Raw genomic sequence first — 22,838 nt, 5'->3', positions numbered from 1 at the left:
AAATATTGTAAACTAAGCAAACTTTAGGTGCCCAACATGAAAACAGCCTGATTATCTTGTATTGCAGAAAAGAATGTCTCGATCCCCTTGACAGATGTCAGCATGCCACAGTACTCACTTTCTTAACACATCTGGCTGAACACATACTCTGTCAGTATATCCACTTCAAGCAAGGGCTTTGAAATGTCAAAAAATAACTTCCTCCAAACAACCAGACATATATGTTAACAGTGAATTCATGAATATGTCAACTCAAATGATTTCATTCAAAGTGACCTATAATAGGTAAAATGTATGATCTTTAATTGTAGATGTCTTGATTTTCAGAGCTGCAGCAGTTCCATGGAGTCCGGCGGTTTGAGCTGGAGCGTTCCTGCTGCTTCAGTGCGCTGCTGTTGGACGAGGAGAGGGGCCGTCTTTTTGTGGGAGCCAAGAACTTCCTGTTGTCGCTGTCACTGGACAACATTGCCAAGCAGGAACACAAGGTTGGTTAAACCCAGAGGGACAAAGGCAATAAAAAAAACAGGAAATGTTTTTAAACACAAGAATCTCCCAATCCCTCCGCTCCATTTGACAATATGGAATAAACCAAAACACTTTGACTCTGTGATGACTCGGGGCACAGTTCTGATGAATGGGTCTCTTGTTAATTAGGGCTATTGCCTAATAAGTGACCTTATGTGACTGATCTCAAGACGTGTGTTTTTTATAAACATCAATGAAATTTCTCTGGCAAATGATGAAAATAAGGAAGTATTTCTTTTTAGCCAACAAGTGCCACATTGCCTTCTTTCTCGCCTTAGGAGTTTTATGTGGACTCAGGCACATGGCACAAGCAATGACACTCATTAGATGACATGTTGTATCAAGATGCCCCTTTTCTTTCATGTGAGAGCACTTGAAGCGAGTGTTCTCACATGTATAAAGTGAAGGAAGAGAATGGAGGGATCAATCAGTAGAGATCCAGAGAGTCGGACAGAGATATGACGAGAGCATCGGTCTAAAGAACATGAACGTGATACCTAGAGGGAAACTTTTGTGTTTGGGATGCGTGATTCGGTGCACATTGCATCCATTTCCCAATGTACTGTTCACTCTTCCACAAAAATAAAAAAAAACAAATGTGCATTATATCTGTAGATAAAATAAAGCAGAACATAGTCTTCTGCACACATCTGTTTACAGCTGTTTGGGGTAAATGACATGATCTCTGAGTCAGATCTAAAGCTGCTGTTGCACAAGTTTTATGGTTCGGTTTGATTTAAGACTTGGATGTGTGGATTTCCTATGGTCAAATCTGTTTTCAGTGTTGTGGTGTCCTCCTTTTTACAATAACAAGCGCATGCATGGAGGAAGCAGAATCAGATGGGACAAGATAAAAGGAAAAATGAAGATTGACAGAAGAGAGAAGCACGTGTTAATTGATCGAAACTTCCTGGGTCATTTAAGGTTTTCTTTACTAAAGGGCAAACAGCTAAACAGTAACAATTTCAGAAATAATTGGTCAGCATCCAGGGACATTATAGCCAACATTGGCTATATTCCTAACTAGCAATTAGCAAAAGGGAATTTCTAGTCAAGACTTGTCTTTCTAAAGCCCCATTTCCCGACCAGTAGTCCCCCTTTTCGGTACCTTTCTATTGGGGTGTCAGATTCAACCCCAAAAGGTGGCGCTAGAAACCCAGTAGTTCTTTGATTAGTCAAAAGAATCGTTACTCATTGTGCAACAGAAGCTACTGCATTTCTCCTGAACAAAACTTGATTGTTCTTTGTAACAAAGAGTCACATGCCAATCACAAAGAAGACAAATTGCTGGATTTCTTCCATCGTTGCTCTTAGTTTACCATGTTGCATTTTTCTTCTTGGTTGGATTTATTAGCAAGATACACTGTGTTGTGCTGCTTTGTGGCTGATGTGGCTATCGCCATCTGGTTTACAAGCTGCCTACCAAGAGGGGGCATGGTTGACTGTGGAAGAGCAAACAAAATCAGGCTTTCCGGTCCAACTCGTGTAAAACTGTGCTGATCCAACCTGGAGCACTTGGTGTCAACAGGGCTTAAGTGTTTCTGGCGACATCAACTAGAGAAGCAAATAGGTAGTTGAGATTGAGAAACAATTTCCAAGAGCAGATTGTTGGCTGTACTGCTAACTGCTGTTGTATCATTTTTAAGGGACAATCCAAAAAACTCAAGAATTGTACAACATCTTGCTTATACTAAGGAACGTCTATCAGTTTAAACTTAGCTGCTGTTTGTCCCTCCTGCCCCCTCAGCTTTGGGGTAAACAGAATTGTAAATAATGGAATGACAGGTGACAGACATTGCTTCCAATGTCTTCAAGAGTACAGGGGATGAAGCTGGACACCGCCCAATGGATGAGCTTGCTGAATGTTGTAATTTTGCTGTTTAGATCAATAAGACCTTCAAGGATCTCTGGATTCTGAGTAACATTTTCACATTTAAAGATTTCCTCCGATCTGACTGACAAATGAAGACATCATCATGTCCCACCAGTTTCCCTCCTGAAGTGTCGGCTGACATACAGGTCCAAGGCCAGCTATGACAGAAATAACATTGAAACATCTGAGGACACTGAACCTGCTCCAATTAAGGATGCAACAGGAGTTTCTGTTATGAACTCCAAACTGTCAACCGATGCACACCTTCCAAATGTGAACCCAAGAAGGACAGCTTCTGTTGTTCAGAAAAGAACAGCCAATCAACACGTTGTACTGAGGAAAGGAATGTCTTGCAGATCATCTGGAACGCCCAACACCAGAATATAAAAGAAGCTGCTTCTACCTTGGAGTAGAGGTTTTACTGGAGGTCTTTGGAGGTCTTTGGGGGTCTTTAGAGGTTTAGAGGACATAGGGGGCTCACTTTGTTCAAGATGGCTTGCTTTGAATAAAGTTTTTTGATTCAGGCTGATTGGACTCCTGGGCTAATTGGACTCTGTGTCTTTTTCCTCAATAGTCTAAGATCAATGTATTTGAAAATTCATTGATGAAGTATTTAGGCGGAGGAATTGGGGCCCCATCCTGTTGAAGCCTGCAGGAGGCCCGAACCACCAGAAAAAGTTACAACACTGTCATGTGTATGAATTAGCAAGGGATGTGATTCTTCCCAATAAAACCAGGAGTCCAGATTTTCTGACTTGCAGAGTTGATCTGTGGATTGAGGATCTCCATAAACACATTTCAAAACACTAAATGTTTTTTTGACTGTGTTTATGTAGCATGCAATGTAAAAGCAATTTCTCTTGTCTTTGAATCACTCCAAGTACATTCACACTCACACACTGACAGCACAGCTTCAAGGGTCAGTTTGGGATAAAGTGTCTCGCCCAATGATGCCTTGGCATGTCCACAGTGGACTTTCAGATGCAGAGTCAACCAGCTCCACTTCTGAGCCACAGTCACCGCAAATACAGACAGAAATTGGTGTTTGTCAAACTTAAGAGACACAAAGTGGATCCAGATTGTAAACACAGCCTCATGAGACCTTTTTATTCTTTGTTTCAGATCTACTGGCCTGCTCCTGTCGACTGGAGGGAGGAGTGCAACTGGGCTGGCAAGGATATCACTGTAAGTCTTTCCATGTCCCATTGCTCTATTTTATAGACATTTCCAGATCTACAGATTCTGGAAATGGTTTTCTACATTCCTCAGATTGTGTTCTGTTTCAAGTTAATGCAGCCAGTTGCACAAGACTCAAAAGCATTTTACTTTGGTTAGTGTGGTCTTACCGCCCAACAGGCTGGCTGTATATGGACCAAAACCAATTAGGTAATCCATTTATAAATCACTCCCCATGGTTGTGCAGACTTCATACACTCAGAGTTAAATTAAAAGGTCTGGGGATCCCTCCATGAAGGAGGCCACACTCCACTCCTACGCAGCTCGACACAATGCTACCTTTTAATCCACAGCAGTCATGGGAGTCATCACAAGACAGAAACACAGCGTTTAGACGGATCAGCATGTAATAAAAAGGTGCAACCCTCCTACTGTAGACCTGCCCTGTGGTGAGATCACTTCCTCGGAGTGTGTTTCTTTTAAACCCCACCAGACTGAGACCTGCCCAGTCTGATGCAACACATTTGTGTTTGTCTTCAAACAATGCAACAGTTTAGAGCTCAGTGTGTGGGGCTTTTTTTGCTTTTTGTAGAGAAGTTTCTTGAAAACATTTTATAAAAGAGACTTGCACCTCATTTAGATATTAGATCAACCCATTTAGTCAGCTGGAGGTCCGCTGAAGAGTCCTGATGTCTTGGCAATACATGCACATCACATGTTAGGGTTTTTACAAGATTGCTGTGACAGCAATTGGAAGGGATATTAGGAAATACTGTTGCTCTCAGTGGAGTTTTCTTCAACAAATTACTCATAAGACTGAAAGTTAAAGCAGGACCCGGACATAGGAGCTTTTTGTATTGCTGATACACCGTGGGCACTAGAATTAATGGTTTTTAAGTATTTCCAGTGGTCAGAGGAAGTCATTTCATTATCCTACAGCATGTTAACGCATATTGGATTACATATGGTCGCAATGTTATTTATTTGTAATTTTATTTAACATGGGAAACCTGATAGCATGTCCCACTGACTATGTACCAAGTCAAGAAATTCCACAAGTTACCTGATAAAAACGTGGAAAAACTTTATTTTATGTCTGCCTCTAATAGTATACTCGATGCATATGCTACACAGGTTGAACTTATAACCACACTTTAATGCTCTGGGACCATAAGGCAGGGCATGTTCAGACTTTTACGACTGAGGTTAGCTGGTTATGATTGGGTGGCACAAGACTGGACATTTTTTTATGTCTTCTTCTGGTCTCCTCTGATTTTGTCTAACCACCAATATGAAGTATCAAACTGGTGTCATATCCTGTGCATTTTTTTTCAATTTTTACTATAAATTAAACTCTGAAAGGGACTCAATAGTAAAATGTTTAAGGGTTATAACTTCAATATCAAAAGCAAACCCCTGCATATTAAATTGACAACTGGTTTCAGTCAACTCTCGTTTTATTAGTCAAATTCTTTTGCAGCACACAAGACATGTTTACACAATATGTTTTCTAGTCAACAAACATGCAGCAATTGAGGAGAGATGACATTAACATATTAACCCTCTGGATCCCAAGCACATTTTGAGCATTTTTTGCTTCTGTCATACTTTTACTTGCTGTGGTCTCATTCTTCACTGTAAAGTGAAGTGCAGCACCTCTGTAGATTCAGGACAACCATGGCTTTAGGCTGATGTAACTCAATTATGTCTTTATGTAGTGTAACACAATTTAAAAGCTGTAATTCACGAGAAAAAAAGAGAAACAAAATTTGAATTTTTCTGTTTTTCTGATTAAAAAAAAATTAATAATAAGGTGGGAGTATAAACAACACACTTTTAGGTATCCTGAGGCATAAAGAACCCAGGAAAACAAAAGTGGTGTGGTTCTATTATTACAGAATCTACACATCCCTTCACCTAAGATGAGCTGATTTGAAATTGAGTTTGGTTTCTGTCACATTTTTACTCCCTGTGGACTAATTTTTCACTACAATATTAGGTTCTACACTTCTGTGAGGTCAGGAGAACCAGGGCTAAAGCCAGATGTAACTCAACAATGTCTCAACAACAAGGAACTATTCAAAAGAGGAAGGCGGAAATTGAATATTTGCTCTAAAACAATGAAAACCGTGAATATCTGTGTACAAAACACTTTATTCAAGTCTTGGATCAAAGAAGAGTGAAGTTTTTTTATTATTATTTATTTATTTATTTATTTATTTATTTATTTATTTTCAAGCTCTGAACACACAAACTGTTGCTCATTGATGCAGAACAGCCCCAAGCTGAAACATGACACCAGGAAAATGGATGGCAAATTTCAAAGAACTCTTTAGATTTAAATAAAGGACATATAATGATAATTCAGAGCTTGTTCAAAGCAGTACAGAGTGTAGAATTATTTGTTTTTTACAGAATTGAACTAGAGCAAACGTTAGATTTTCTGCAGATTTTTAAAGAGGACGTGTGAATAAACTTGATGATGGTAGTCACATCAAAATCATTGTTCTTTCCCACCGGTTTTCATGTTGCATGTTGCTGACGTCACATATGATACATTCAGGGACCGTCGGAAACTTAAGAATCTGTTAACACCAGGTTTTACAGCTTTTGAAAAGGACAAATGGTTTGTAATGCCAGTCATTTGAAAGTAAGTGCATTCTTTGGATCCTTATACTTTAAGTCTGCAGGGAGATGCTGGGGTGGTGGTAGGGCTGAAAGTTTGAGCTCACTACTGGTATAGATCAGCAATTGCTGACAAAACATAAGCAGAGACTAGAAGTCCTGCATTTTTCATGGACCGTTGAACTGCAAAGACCTTTGTCGTGTAATTACGAGAATGATGCTTGATGCAGGTTGAGTTGCCTGTGTTGCTCAATTAGACAGTTACAACAGTTGCTGATGGACTGTTTCTTCTCCTTCACATACCTTTAACCACATAAAGAGGAAAGTGCTTTTTCCTGCTCAGAAAATGCAACACAGCCTAAATGAAAAGTCACAAGACTACTATTTTATTGTTCGGCTCTCAAGAAGCCTCCTCCACTGTTGCAGCACTAATACAATGTTTGTCAAATTGGTGTCATTCAGTTTCTCATTCTTTCTTTTTAAACGACGAAATGTGAAATCAGGCCAGATACTTGGAAATCTAAATCAGAACAACAACAGCAAAAAAAGCAGGTCGTTGGTTTTCGGCAATGGTCCTTTAAATGTCATACCAAACATGACACTTACCAATCTTGACTCCATGAACTGAGCAGGTCTCATGTCACTCTTGCGTAATTTACGTGTGACCTTTAGTCCTTCAGAGGAGTCAGCGGTCTAATCCTGAGATTACAGTAACACGTGTTTACCTTACAGTCTGAATCTTTGCTTGTGTCGGGTATTGACAGCTGACCTTTAAGTCTCTTTTTTTTTCTAAATAAAAATGCATACCACCTCTTTAAAGGAGGTCTGAACTCTGAAAAGCAGTTCAAAGCTCAACGTTGTGGAAGTGGTTATCGAATTCCGAACAGGGGCTCTGCCACCCCTGTCCCCCCTCTAGACATGCCCCTGACTGTATGTCACTCTGTTACTTACACCATAGAGAAAAAGAAATTCTATCCTGACCCTCAGACGAGAAACATATGGTTTCCTGAAATATACTGAGTAAATACAGTAAGCGATCATTATGTGTCTAAAAGTGATGCTCTGTGTGTGCATGGAGTCCGGGCAGAGCAGGCTCAGCTTGACTGACCGACATGTAAAGGCCACCAGTGGCCCGTAGACCACCCAGGATTACATCACACACAATTAGCCACTCGACATGTGTGTGAGTGTGTGTGTGTGTAGCTCAGTGACTCCCGTAACAGGGTGCTGGTTCGCCACATTTCTGACTTTAAATATAAATATATATACTGTAGAAATATTCATTGTTGTTGCTTTTGAGGGACAGTGTGTGTGTGTATTAGTTCATGTATGTTTAAGTATCTACAGCATGTGTGTGTCTGTGTGTGTGTGTGTGTGTGTGTGTTAAACAAACCCTTCATCAGTGTGATTACACAGCTGTGTCAGACAGACAACGAGCTCCATTCATGCTAAACTCCAGGCTCTAGTTTCACCTGACCAGGAGTCTGTCTGCATGTGTGTGTTCAGGTTTCTGTGTGTTTGACAGAGTAACAGTGGAGACACTGAGTGGAGAGAATCAGTGTCATTACTTCAGACGAAGAAGAGAATGAAAGATGGGAGCGAGAGCAGGAGTTAAGAGGGAGGGTTATTTCCCATTTTTTGGCCTTTAAATTGTTGTTTCTTTCCTTTGTTCAGCTCTCACTCCCTGTTACCCCTTTGACTTTTTGTTTCGAAGTGAGCACTCACCCACACACCGAGAACTGAGCCGACCTCACACCGTTGACCCTAATTACAAAGACTAGTGTTCCTCTGAGGCCGACGTCTTCCTCCCCCACCAGCTCTCTTCTCTCCTTTTCTCTCTCCACTCCCTCAGGTCTGTCTCTGAGTCACTTTGAGTTTTGTTTGGGAATCTCAAGTTTCACAAGTTGTTTACAGCGCTGCCACTCTTTCTGTGATGTGTTCTTGTTTGTCTCTCTCTTTGTCTTTTTTGATCTGGGTACAAAATGACAGCCAACCTCATCTTTGTACAAATAATACATGCTTTTAACTAGGGAGGCAGCGATCACAATTTTCTGGCCGATCACCGATCTTTAAGGTGTTTTCACACCTGTGGCTCGCTTGCTTTGTTCCGATTCAGGAGGAAAAATGATACAATTGTAGCGGTTGTCACTTGGTTGGTTTGTATTCACTAGGCAAAGATCAATTGCGGTCCAAAGTTGTAAACAAAAGCCACGTGTGATCGAAGGTTGGAAGTTTTCTTATCTTCATTCATATTATACATTCATTCATTCATGTTCTTACCAACTTTCTACAGGGAGGAACAGCCATGGAGCAAAAACAACATGTGTGGCTAGTTAGCGTTGTAGTGTTTGTCTGGCTCATGTACTGGTGTGCGTTATATGACCAAAATATGTAATTTTTAGAGTCCTGACTGCTTTAAGGCACTTCCATAAGGAACTTTATTTCTTCACTGCTTCACATGAGCCCATGACTAATTTTCATCAATTCTTTGGTCTAATCTTCTTCTGCTGTGGTTGATTCTTCTACTCCTTCTTCTTCTTCTACTGTTTTGACTGTACAATTGTCAACTAAGCTCATTACTGCCCCCATCACTACTGTGTGAACCATAGTTATGAGTCAGTTGTGCCGGTTGCTTGGGCGTTTGTGTTCTCATTGCACAGGAACAGCTACAGGGCTCGAATGGAAGGGAGCCGAGACCACCTATTTTTGGAGATCTTGACCCGCATTTTTGTCCCGCATCCAAGAGCGATTGCTGTGTTCACATATGCTCATATCAACCTGGGTTTCAGGAGGGCTGCTCACTGTTCCGGAAAAACTGCCCCAAACGATCCAGGTGTGAATACATCCTGCAAATACTGATTTTTATTTTTTTATTTTTTGTAACTGACAGCATAATACCTTCAATGGTCCAATCTTATTTTATCAAAAATAATTAAACAATACCTGTGAAACAATAAAATCTTTATGTTTTAACTTAAACAACCAATAAAGTGTCTGGAGTTTTAGGTCTCAGAGCAAAAAACAACAATGGCTGGCTGTTGGACCTTCCCGGAGGTATATTCAGTTTCATATGTAAGGATGGATTGATCACTGAGCCAAAATTGGCAAAACCCAAAATTGAGGAAATTGGCACAGATTGATCCGCGCATGTCTACTTGTAACTGACAAAAATGAACATGCAGCGCAGACCCGTGTGCAGAGGTACACACATGTTAACATACTATCCATATTCTTTATTTAGAGCAGAATGAGAATACCGGAGAAAACCATTAAGTACAGCCTAGTGCTCCATCAGACAGGATTCTCAGTGTTGTAATGTAAAAGCTGTTAAGGGATCATGTCCTTTACACAGCAGGTGTGATTCTTTCTCAGCCTGAACTCCTCTATGAGACATGTCATTTATCAGTTACATGAGCAACTTCATGATTTTTTTTTAAACTCAAAAAGTCACCACATTTTTTTTTATGCTTAACGCATATGAAAATAATTTCCCCTATCACTAACCATAAAACCTGAACTTTAATTACACCGCAAAAAAACCCAGAAATCTTACCAAGTTTTTTTTGTCTTATTTTCAGTAGAAAATGTCTTTTTATACTAAATCTGAGCCGCATTCACCCAGCCAGTCCAGAAAATGTCTTATTTCAAGTTATTTAAAGACAAGAATGAGGTCTGGATTGCTCGTAACAAGTTAAAAAATCTGCCAATGGAACAAGAAAAGAGTTACTTGTATTGTGACATTATTCTAGTTTTAAGCAAATTTTCAAGCAATTTTTTTTATGTTCCATGGGCAGATTTTTTTTCTTGTTACAAGCAATCCAGACCTCATTTTAGACTTTAAACAATTAGAAATAAGCCTTTTATCTGGATGGAAAAGTTGAATGTGGCTCATATCAAGTATAATAAGACAATTTTTACTTACAATAAGATAAAACACTTGATAAGATTTAATTTTCAATCAGCCACCACACAGGGCCAGGCTGTTTATATTTTCAAGATTTCAGTGTTGGCATGATGTTAAGTTCAGCCAGGTGTTTCCAGAGGTGGGCAGCAACAAACAGTAGTTTTTTGAAGTATTACATGAATCCTCCCCAAAATAACAGGACAGTTTCAGGACTGTCAGTTCAGTGCACTGTATATGTGATCACATTGTGAGTCATGTGGCCAGGCTGTCAAAGCAATGACATTAAGAAAAGTTGTAAACACTCCATTACTCACACACATGCTCTGACCACAGAAAAGACTCTTAACAAGCAAACACAAACAGAGTCAGCAAACAGTTAACAGTCCACCCAGACACTCATCCTGAGTCAGCACTTTACTGTTGAGCTATTTTTAAACCCACAAACAGAGGGGATTGAGTGTTTGCACCATCACGCTGGAAATCCAGAGTCAGTTTTTGTCAAACAAAAGGCATTTAGTCTAAATAATGATGGAGGAGGAGAAAAGCCACTATCAGGACAAGCATACAAAACATAAGCCCTCCATTAAATAACTCTTACATAAGAACAAACTAAACTTAGCTGCTGACTTGAAACTACATTTTCCAGGACAACAAGCAAACACAACACAAAGCAAAACACAATGGCTATGCAGCAAAATAAAATATATAGAAACAAATAAACAAAAAGCACTCACCAATTTTGAGATGGTATGCAAATGACACAGCTAAGTCCCTTTGGTGCTTTTGCATCTTAAAACCTTTCGAAGGATCATGAGTCAGCACTGAGTGCCTGAACCCAAGGATTTATACAAACTTCCATCAACCTCCCTTAATAAGCTCAGTTAACCCTTTAAACTCTAAAGTTCCCCCAATTAAGAGGCTTTGAGATAGCTCTGCAACAAAAGGCATAAAAAAGTAAGTATCACATATAAATAGAAGCATATCGTGCATCAGATCAAACAGGAGAAACTCAGCTACAAATGCAGTCAAGTCATACCTCAATCAGCTCTCTGTTCATTTGAATAATACTTGAGTCATCGCTCTGAGCAAGTGACATAAACACCAATACTGACGCCTCTGAACAAATTTCACTCGTGCGAACCCCTCATTACGACACAAGCATGAATAGACCTCGTAGATGCAGAATTACATTCTTTGCAATTTGGGTAAGTCATTTTTCTCACTGAAACCCAAAAAACAGTCCAGAGATTAAAGGGTTAAAGACAAAGTGAATGCTCCTTACCCTGGGCAGCACTATTGATAAATCTTAGAGCCTGAGATGACCTGTACGTTTAACTTTTTTCATGAATCAGGCAGCGCTTGCACCATGTCGAATCCTGAGTAGATTAACACATGGATAGGCAGCACCAAGCTCCTAAAACTGAAGCTTATCATTTGCTGTCCACTGACACTATTTAAGGTCATGTCCCTCACTGTAGAGTAATTACTGAATGTTCCGGGTCTATCTTTAAAACCAGATGAAGAGTTCAAATATAATCTTGCCAGCGTACTCTTGATTACGTGTGTAGTGAGCATCCTGACTGGATTTGCTAGATTTGTTTAGTGTGAAAATGAGTGCTGAGGTACAGTTGAGGCTCATGGGAATAAACTTTACAGACTAAGGTCTGCTGTCAGGAGTCAAAGTGTTCAGAAAGTTTTGGCTTCTTTGTTGAAGTTCCACATGAAATGTGAAGTAGGAACCAAACTGTTTATCATGCTAGGACCAGATGTTGTGTCTATGGCAGTAGCTTCTGAGGAACTATAAAACCATAAACGACAGCCTCAAGGTTCAAACCTTTATCTACTCATGAAGGTTTCCCTCATTTCCCATGTTGTTGAGATAGGAGGTGCAGGAAAATGAGGAAATCAGTTTCTGTGTCAACACTATGGGAATCCACCTTTGAGCTGATGTTTGTTCTTCTGCCCCAAATACCTGACTAAAGGCTGTACTGTGCTTTCCGCACAAACCTGATACATGGTAATGAGACGTGTAGAATCAGCACAAGAGAACATGTGTGGCTTTTATACTTTTCATCACTCCTCATGGCATCAGTTTCCAATACTATTTACCACTATTTACCACAGAACTAAAGTAGAAGAAGCTGTTTTCACTGTTTACAACATTTTGTTCACCAACTCCTCTTCCCTGCCCAGTGTGGCCACAATTCACAGCAGGATTTGTTCACCACACAGTTATTATGTGAGCTCCGTGTGATAAATCATATAAATGCCTGTATTTTTGTACTTTGGACCAGGAATGGGTACCTTTCACATCTGAAACAATACAGTACTGGTACTCATTATCTGGTAAATGGTACTGGTTCTCAATGGTACCAATTTTCAGTCCTTTTTTATGTTTATGTGGAAAAAAATATGAATTTGTTTCATAAAAAAATATATTTTTTTGACTTTAACTCACTCATCACTCAATATCTAACCTTGCAATGATGTGTTTATGTTTAGCATGAAAAAATCTCCTACTCTTCCACTCCCTTACAATCACAAGGATGCATTTAGGGACTTAAACATGGTACCTTTTGATTTCATGTGAATCGGTACCCAGTACTTTTGACAGAATTCGGTCGGTATCTATAAAAGTACCTAACTCAGTACCCATCCCTACTTTGGACACTAGGAATGACACAAAAATTTCCCGCTTAAAAAAGACTTTGTGAGGGGGCGAGGCTGCTAAAATGATGTTGTTTGTCTGCATGGAGCTGGCCAGACCTTGCAGATGCATCAAGCAAAAGCTTGAGTCTTCCACTGATTAAGCCAGGCCACTTTTGCAAAATCAAAATAAGTGTACTTTTTCCAAGGACATCATAGAATCTGTCATTTTTTCATTAATATCTTGAAGTGCCTTTAAACAGGTTAACATTTTTACCAAAAGATCTAGGGACAATTGTTAACTTCCACTGTAGAAGAGCTATGTAGACTGGTGGGTGTCATCAGTAAGAGGGGATTCCCACTGCAGACACACAAGTGTAACTGAAAATAAAAGAGAATTCTAAATGCATTGAATAACCAAAGAATGAGGAAAAATCTTTGTCCAACTTACTAAACACTGCACAAATCCAAATTAAAAACAGAACAAGCTCATAAAGTCAAGGTCCATTAGTTATACATCAGACATATGTCAATGCTTCCACATTGTCCTGTGCAGCAGAGGTGATCAAAGACATTCCTGGGGTATTACAGTGTGCTGTGTGCTGTATCTAATGGCTGTCTACTGTGTGCCATCGCTCTGTGTGTTCAGGCTCCAGCTCTCTGCTATTAACTTTATTAAACTTTCATGGAACAATGGCATTCTTTGCTCGTGGATGAGGAAAAAAGAGGGAGACAGCTCGGTCTTTAAAAAAAAAAAATTATAGACATGCTTAAAGTATCTGATAATATTTGTTTGGATTGACTGAAAAATGTCCGGTCTGATGGTTTTCTCCTAAAATCTAGCAGAAGATATTTAATGCCATAGGCATATGAATCAAAACAATTGACTTAAGATGAAAAAAGGGAATTACACCAATGATTGGAGGATTTGTATTAGAGATAAATAAATAGAAAATGAGTGTGTAAACTTTTAATACATAATGCCTAATGACAGAGAGGGATGCAGAGAAGCAGCAGAGGGAAAGGACAATGGCGCAAAAGATAAATGGGTAGATCGGGTTAATCATTAGTGAAGTAGAAAGGATAAAGAAAGGAGAAAGAGGAAAAAAAAAGACGACAAAGAGGAACAATGCAGCTTTATAAGACATGAAGGAAGGAGCTAAAGCTCAGGACGCTGTGAGGTCACAGCCTGAGTTTTGCTCACTGTTTCAGCTAATGAGTCAGTGCTGGGTCAAAGGTTGGCCAGTGAACCCTTTAATACCCACCCACCCACACACACACACACACACACACACACACACACACACACACACACACACACACACACACACACACACACACACACACACACACACACACACACACTGAAGACATGCACTTGCCAGCATAATTCACCCCCTTCCTTCTCTTTCAGGGTGCCCACCTTCTCTTTTCCTCCTCCTCTTTTTCTCCTTTGTCACATCAAAGAACTGAATCTGTCCATCTGCCACTCTGCTGACTCCCTCACCTTTTTTTGCCCTCTGACACACACACATACACACACTCACAGGCTCACACTACACACACAGTCAAAAGGCTTAATGGAAATTGGACTGAGGAGGAGAAAGTCTGGCTCTTGCTACACACACATGCACACACACACTCATGGGAGAGTGCCTGATTGAAACTTGGCACTGGTATGATCCATCAGAGGAGTACATGAAGCTGGGCAGGTGTGTTGTCAAGTGTTGAGGCCTGGTGGAGTGTGTGTGCCCCTCCTTTCCTAGTAACAGAGGTCTCTTGTGTTTGTCAACAGCTCAAATCAGCCTGTCGATTGGTTGAACACTTTCACATGTGCACACACACTCACACACACCGGCACATGTATGCATTCACACTCCAACAACTCCAGCCCTAAACCCCTGGTGGTTTTCAAAGGCTTAAAAGCAGCTCTTTGTTCCAAAACTGGTGTGAGTTGTGTGTGTGTGTGTGTGTGTGTGTGTGTGTGTGTGTGTGTGTGTGTGTGTGTGTGTGTGTGTGTGTGTGTGTGTGTGTGTGTGTGTGTGTGTGTGTGTGTTGCGTGTGTTTTAGGCCTAATGAGCCACAATTCCGCTTCTGTCACTGCTTTCACAACCCGGCCTGTCCGTCTGTCACCCTCGGGTGAAGCTGAAAGACGGAACAGCCAGATGAAGAAAAAGATTTGATTACAGAGATGAGGAGACAGAGCAGGAGCAGAAAGACACCATTAACTCCCATTCATTGACGACACAGGTTTTCTTTTTATTTTTGGTTAGTGTTGAAATTAATCCGCTTTCTGAAACACAAAAATCCAAAAAATGTACACAAGAGGCAGAGTTCATCCTTTAGAACATGGAAAGCTTTATGTATAAAGGGAAAGGTGAGAAAACAGAAAAGAAGATGTGAAAATCCCAGATGAAGCTGAAACAGTTTCAATATTGTGGCAAAATTAAACAATTAGGAAATCAGTTGGGACAAAAACAAATAAAAAAAGATGAAGTTTTGAAAACTGAACACTGAGGAGTGTGCGCAGACTGCCATGATGAAAATGACCCCATGTACAGTCTGCAGCAGACGGTCAGGGTCAGAGCCGGCCCCAACCAATTTGGTGCCCTGGGCAAGATTTCATCTGGTGCCCCTTGTATTCCAGCACCAACAACAATTTTTACAAACTTAAATGAAACTATCATACAGCGCTACATTTTACTGACTTTATTTTTATTAAAGAAAAATCTGCAAAAAAAAAAAAAAACACTATAATCACATTCAAGTGAATACAAATAAAAAAAAAATGAAAACAAAGATCTATGAATACAAATTGAAGGTTTGAAAATATGTTTATCACAGGAACCTATAACAAAATATAATGAATAAGAAATCAAGTTAGTCACATATATCAGTCAAGTTAGTGGTAGTGAATATTTATTGATAGTAAGGCAAACATTTGAAAAGCTTAATTCCAGAGGTTCCTAGGTTTGTTTTCTCTTCATCAGAGCAGCAGGCCAAGTGTGCTTCAAACTATTTATTACCATATTTGTATTTGAAATCAGCTGAATGTTAGCTTACTAAGTGTACAAAGATGCTAATAAGAAGCAGGACTCGAACCTGCCTCACAAAAGATAAACTGTGATTCTATAACTGGTTATATTATCTACATGTATAAAAATCTTTGTTAACCTGATTAAAAAGTGGTGAAAATCACTGATGTTAACTTAATTTGAAGTTAGGACTTACACAATCAAATGTAACTACCAACCAATAACAAGCTAGCATAACTGTGAGTAAAACTTGATGCACATACCTCTGTCTTTTTGGCGTTTCTCCTCCTCCTCTCTTCTTCTCTTTCACCCCTGGCCTCCTGAAGGCTTTATCTTTTTTGACATGATACCTGTTATTTAGCGTACTGTCGGTCAGTATCATTTCAGCAGCATAAACTGTCTGTCCATCTCGTCCACAAATGGGCAGGTGAGGAGGAGCAGTGTTGATGTTGTGATCATGTGCCCTTCAGGGTCAAGCCAAGTGCAGGAAAATAGGCTTTTTTTAGGTTATTGTCGTGTTTTGATTTTTTTGTAACATGACTGAATTTAAGTTTGGAAATTCTTTTATACAAAACAGATAGCCGCGCTGGCGCCCCCATGATTGTCGGCGCCCCTAGCATTTGCCTATACTGCCGATGCCACGGGCCAGCTCTGGTCAGGTTGAGGTCTCAGTAAGCTTCTCCACAGACGTCCTGAGGGTCAGATCCTTACTGTAACCTGATCAACAGACAGATGTTTCAGTGGCCTCTCTGGGGGAAAGTGAAAGGAATTTGAAGGGGTAATTAAATTAGATGGAGAGGAAAGTGTGTGTTTACAGGTGTGTGTTGAGCGAGCAAATTAAATTAATTAAGCAAAATCCTACAGAAACTTTCACTTATGTAAATCCTACAGGGACATTTAAAGGCATACATTTAGTTCAGTGTTTATCTCCAGAGCTGAACTCTTCTGATAAATACAAAAAACACTGATAACGGTAAACATTGATTTACTCACTTTAGGTTAGTGTGTTTCCTTTGTGTTGTAAATTCACTGGGGAACATGCTGACAGCTGAATACTGTGAAATTTCGATAAACACAGCACAATACTTTAAATTCAACTTACTTGCAGCTTTGCCAGTATTTAGGTGCAATTTTACAGTCAAAATTTTTACAGTGCAGTGTCCACATTTTCATTCCTGGTTTGGGCAGCTGGAAATGAGAGGGACCCGTGTTTAAAGACCAGATGTCAAGTCTAGACATTGATTTTGTACCATCCAGTCTATAGAGTCCAGTAAATCTTTTCTTCAGTGGTCCCTGGAGATCCAGCTTACACTGTAAGACCCAACAGTAAAAGCTTGATAAAAAAGTTGAGTTCCATCAACTCATATTTTCAAAAAGTCTATTTGACCTCTATTTGTTTGAGTTGCTAGAACGAGATTTTATTTTTGAGTAAATATTACTTAATCACTTTAAGTATTTTTGGTCAATGTACTCAAATTATTTAATTCATCTAACTTTCACTTTCGGTGACGTCACGGTCACGCACGAACGTGCTCTCAGCGAACCGTCTGAGAAATCCGCCATCTTTGCTCCTCGCATCAGAGAGCTAGATCGTTAGAAACTCGCGGAGAGAACTTGAGAACGTTGTTGGTTGATAAATTATTATATTTTTTTCGCTGTTGTAGTTTTAGTCGTTTGTTGGACCTTACAAAGACTGCGAGTTAGATTTCCTGCGCAGGTATGAGAGATATTTCTTGTTATCCGTCTCTGCTGTGCTGGCACACTGACTGCTGCTGCCTTAATGATGTCCAAAGGCGGGCTCTCGGCTTTTCTGGTAAGTAAAATCTTCTTTTTCAACAATTCAACACTATTTTATATATTTCCTGCATTAAGTACATCTCCTATGTCTGAAGTTACTTCGTGTGTGAACAAAAAAGCATTTTCATACCAATTTGATTACTTTACTCTCTTAATGTTTGCTCCATACATGTCAGAACATTTTAAACAGCTGCTCGGGGAATTGAGATTTAATATTTTTTTTTGACACATAAAGGGGTAAATCTGTACTTAGTTTTAAAATGTTAGGTTTGAATCAGGCCACTAATTCATTTCCAGACACTTAAGGGTTAATGACCGGCGCTACCGTTCTCCTTAGCGTGTCTCTCAGGACAGGTTCTGATGCAGACAACATCAACGGTTATCACAAGGTTTTTCCAGGGGTTTGTCTCCTTGTTGTATTTGTGCTGCATTTTCAGATGGTGAGTAAAATTAAGCAGACTGTGTGGCAATATATTCGCCATGACACTGTGCGCAGTGAGACTTACCAAATCTAACAGGTGTTAATGAACAGTTTTAAAAATATCTAGTATGTTAAAATATGCCTGGTTTGGAAGCAACAGTTTTTAAGCCCAGAGTTTACAAAGCTCCTCAGTGTATATTTTAGTTGTTCATTCAATGAATTTAAACAGTTAAGATTTTAAAAGAGCAAGCTGGGACATTTTTCTGCCCCGGGAGATGGTTTTCTCCAAACATACTTCAGGTTTTTTTGACTTATTTTTAACTCTCATTTGCAATGAACACCTTCTCTGAAAACACATTTTATTGGATTTATTTATTTATTATTTATTTAAATTTAACTGCTTTCTAACTTTACAATTCTTTTGTTGTATAGTTTCAAATGGAAGCAACTGACTGATGCAAGGAGTCTCCAGTCAGGTATTGAGTTCATTATGTCTATAGAGTGTGTAAAATATCCCTTTTTGTACAGTGGCTGTCATTTGAAATCTAATGTGCTGCAGTGAATTTAATCCAAATCATGTTTACTGACATGTAATTCCAAACTTTGTAAGTCAGAATTGCTATTCCCCTGTGTATAGAGTTCTAATAGCAAGCGCCACAACACAACATAAGTGCAGCCACAAATGAAGTTAAAAGAGATCAGTTTTTCCAATGGACACAGAACAATAAGTAAAGCATTGTTTTCTTTTTTAACTTCAGCTAATAAATGTAGCCTGTAGGGGTCCCACCTTGTGATCTACTTCGTGGCACTTATATTTCTATATTAACCAGTAGTGTGTCATCTTATATTTAGCATTATGAATCCGTCATGTCATGATTTTAGCCTTATAGCTACATTTATCATAGCTGAAGTTAAAAAAGAAAACAATCATTTACTTACTTTCACAGCTTCTGTGTCTGTTGGGATAACTGACCTCTCCTTAACTTAAATTTGTTGAAAATTTATGAAACAAATTTACACACCGAAATAGTTGTGACTAGTGTAAATGAGTAAAAAGTAAAAAGTCAAAATTGTATCCAGTAATTTAAGAATACATTAAAAACAACATGAGATGATGGAATGTCCATTATATGTCACATTGTGCTTTTTACATTGTAAGTTATCCTTTCTTTACAGCTACATGTGTTTTTTTTTCTATTTATTTTGATTTATTCAGTGTGTCACAGAATCACAAACATCAATCTGAAGACTGCAGCTCTTCGTCTTCAGAGTTAGTGGGGGAAGAAAGCTGCTTGCACAGAGAAGAGGCAGGAGTCTTAGATAGGCTCTCCAGCTCCTATGACCTCCAGGTGAGGGTTTTTTTGTACTTTGTGCATGTTGACAGTGGAACTTTGAGTTTTGATGAACCTCTGTTGGAGATCCTATGACTTTATACTACAGCAGGGCTGAATGATGACACAATTATTGACCAACGTTGTTTTATTACTCTTCACTTTGTCATGTGAAAATTGGTAAGCATCACCCAGCTGGACTGCAAGCATTGTGAGGGTATTTCCTTTGACCAGTAGCTGTATGCCTTCCCTATCAAGAATCTAAACCAAAGGATGCTTTCTCATTGCCCCAGGACAAGTTGATGTTAATGCTCAACATGTTTCTGCCCCCCATGCCCTTACTACATAGCTGTGTTAAGAGTACTCTGGATCTATGTTTCTGGATTCAATGTTTGTTAGGGGTACACTTTCGCTCTCAGGCAACCATGTTATGTTTCTTTGGTGTTCATTTTATAACAGTTCTGTTATTTTCTCTAGGTGTCACAGCCAGATGGACCACAGGGCGATGACATACCAGTGAGGCTCCTCTCAGTCACTTCCAGTTCAACAGATACTGAGGTCTTCTGCCCTGATAAGGTTGCTGCTGTGCTTGAGAACATAGCTGCCACTTTCCGAGACTGGCTGAAGGGTACGTTGTGCTTTTTGGACTGATATATGTACTGCTCTGAGATCCACAACGGACTTCACCCATACATCTGACTTGAAACAAATTCTTGATGGACCTGGAGGATGGAGAGTCAAAGCCTGGGGTCTTGAGCCCTAATAGTGACCTTTTGTCAACTAATTGATTTCAATTTGAACCACGAAAGTTCAACAAATGTGACTGATACTCCCCAGAAGACTGTGTACTAAATCTTTATTATGTGGTTTGAAAATTTTGCTGTTCAATTGTAAGTTGAACTCCTTACTGTTTTAGGCGTGTTTGTTGAGTCAAGATATGAAGCAAAATGAGCTCAATGATTTTGCAGAAGTTGCTACTTCTTTAGTGTTAAAAGTGCCCATGGGTCATTATGCAGTTTTATTTTTTGATTAACTGTGTGTCTCTGTAATTACTGGACTAGTGTTTTTTAAGATAAAATGTTTGTTTTTTTTGCCTGTAAGTGTAAGAGTAAGTGAGGTTGTGTAATTTCACAAAAAACTTGAAGTTTTGAAGTAACTGACTGGTTTGCTGAACATTTTTTTTTCAGAAGTGTTGGTTGGTAGTGTTTCAGTCATTTAATAAAGTGACTTGCATTTGAGCTTTTTGTGTTCACTCACAGTTTGTGTAAGTGAGGTGTGTTTTGAGTTACAGCAACTTAAATTATTTTATGTAATCAGTTTCAAAGAAATTTTTAAGTACTGCACATGCTTTTTTGATTTTAACTGACTGAAATCTTTTAACTATAGGTGAGTTAGCATAGGTTAATTAAAATTAAAAATAATAAGTTGGATTTACATAAACAAGTGTGGTGAAGCTAAACAAAACATTTCATTTGATAGTACTTAAACCCTCTTTGTTATCTAAACTCAAATAAAACATACAAAGTTACTCAATAAAAAAAGTTATCCCTACTTGTTAAATTAAGTTAGTGTCACTCAGAATAGCCTTGTTACTTTAACTCACAAACCTGAGTTAGCATAACTTAAAAATTTTTATGTAATCAGTTTCAACAAATTTTTTTAGTTCAGTTAACTTATCAGGTTTTACAGTGTACTGTAACTTGACTCTGAGATGGACATATGCGACTGTGGGTCAATAACCTGTGGTGGAGAAAAACCGAGAGAGGGGGGAGAAAAGGATGAGAGCACTAATTGATGAGAAAGGACGATAACAGTGAAGTGGAAAATAAAGTGGCTTGTGGTGAGCAGTGTTTCTTTTCTGGGTCTTCATTGACTCTGATGATAAAGACAAGATTAATTTAAGCAAGTGTGCCATAAAAAAATTTTAAATACACAGATCCATAACAGTCATATTATGATCCAGTTGCATGCTAATGCTACAGCTACACAGTTAAAAAAAAATAAACAGCTCGGGCGGGTTAGCCAGCATACTGCAGCTCATTACATAAAACATTTTATAATATTTGAAACATTCATTCATTCATTCATTCATTCATTCTATTTATAGAGTGCTTTTCAGGGACTCTAAGACACTTTACAGTTGTTAGAATCAATTCAAGCAACATAAGCCAGACAAAAAAACAACAAAAAACAACACTACAGGACAGGAACACAGGTCACAAGAAGAAGTTAGATGGTGAAGGAGGTCAGTGAGGTAGGAAAGGGCTTTGTGGGTGAGGAAGAGGATTTTAAACTGTAGGCTGTAGGAGACAGGGAGCCAATGAAGATGTAAGAGGTTGGGGGTGATGTGGTCTGCTGGTCACGAGGCATGCAGCTGTGTTCTGGATGTATTGTATTTTAAGGAGGACTTCATAAGATGTATCATAGAGGATGCTGTTGCATTAATCTGACCACAATGTAATGAATGCATGAATAAGTGTTTCTGCAGCAGAGAAAGAGAGGATTGGGCAGAGCTGGGCTGTGTTGCTAAGGTGAAAGCAGGCCGTTTTAGTGAGCTGGGTGACATGGTGGTGGAAAGAAAGGTGGCTGTCAAAAATGATGCATCCATGTTTTTAATTCAAAGAGTCAGTTAATGATTGTGGAGTGTGTTTTTGGGGTTATGGATATGGTGGAAATGTAGAGCTGTATGTCATCGGCATAACAGTGAAAATAAAAGCCATGTCGACAGATGATGGTACCAAGGGGGAGCAAATGTATGATGAACAGAAGGGGACCAAGCACGGGGCCCTGGGGGACGCCTTGAGCCAGAGGAGCAGCGTTAGAGGTGCAGTTGTTGATATAAATGAACTTTTGATGGTCAGTAAGGTGGGATTTTAGCCTGGAGAGTGTAGTTCCAGTGATGTTGACAACATTATTACCTTTGCCAAGGAGGCAATGTTTTTGGGAGGGTTTTTCCGTTTATCTGCGAAGAAAATAGCTCAAAAACCAATGCATGGACCTTGATGAAATTTTCAGGAAATGTTCAAAACAAGAGTGAGGAGATTACATTTTGGAGGTGATCTGGATCACCGTTTGGATACAGGAATTTTTTAAAGATTCTTTATCATTGTGAGATAGGGCTGTTTTCACCATATGTGTATATAACTCCCTGATAAATGGCCAGATTGCTTTGCAAAACAATACAAGGCAAGGTCACCATAATTTCTGACAGATGTAAAAGTACGATCCAGATCCTGGCAATATTCTGGATACTAAGGTCCAGAATATTACATATATACTGGGTCATCATCATTTTTAACACTGTCAAATAACAAATTATTGTACAAACCTGCAACTAACTCCAAATTGTAGCAGACAGTCTGCTGAAAGGGAGTATAACATTAAAGTAGGACTTAAGTGTCGGTGACAATCACAATATGCTTGGTGGAGGTCTGCGCTCCCGGAGTGCTGTTCTAGTTTTATCTATTTATTTATTACCCCAGTAAAATATGTGCCAAAATATAAA

At 39.2% G+C, this 22,838-nt stretch overlaps 1 protein-coding gene and 1 long non-coding RNA gene across 3 annotated transcripts in view; both read left to right on the top strand.

The window, feature by feature from the left end:
- The window catches only part of sema3b (sema domain, immunoglobulin domain (Ig), short basic domain, secreted, (semaphorin) 3B), a 135,152-nt gene that overhangs the window by 91,913 nt on the left and 20,401 nt on the right, over positions 1-22,838 (top strand). For both annotated transcript variants that reach the window (XM_074681097.1, XM_074681098.1), the window contains exons 3-4: positions 328-485; positions 3,521-3,583. In XM_074681097.1, the coding sequence (XP_074537198.1) occupies positions 328-485; positions 3,521-3,583 (221 nt within the window). The remainder of the gene's footprint in view (positions 1-327; positions 486-3,520; positions 3,584-22,838) is intronic.
- LOC141799763 (uncharacterized) lies at positions 17,369-20,445 on the top strand. The gene is made up of 4 exons (XR_012599260.1): positions 17,369-17,597; positions 18,435-18,478; positions 19,219-19,351; positions 19,811-20,445. It is a non-coding gene; the product is annotated as an uncharacterized LOC141799763 (long non-coding RNA).

The sequence above is a fragment of the Halichoeres trimaculatus genome, unplaced genomic scaffold (assembly GCF_033239565.1).
Source record: "Halichoeres trimaculatus isolate MK-OKI-2021-1 unplaced genomic scaffold, fHalTri1.1 fHalTri1_scaffold_11, whole genome shotgun sequence".
Classification (NCBI taxonomy): domain Eukaryota; kingdom Metazoa; phylum Chordata; class Actinopteri; order Labriformes; family Labridae; genus Halichoeres; species Halichoeres trimaculatus.
This window is presented reverse-complemented; position numbering and strand designations above follow the sequence as displayed.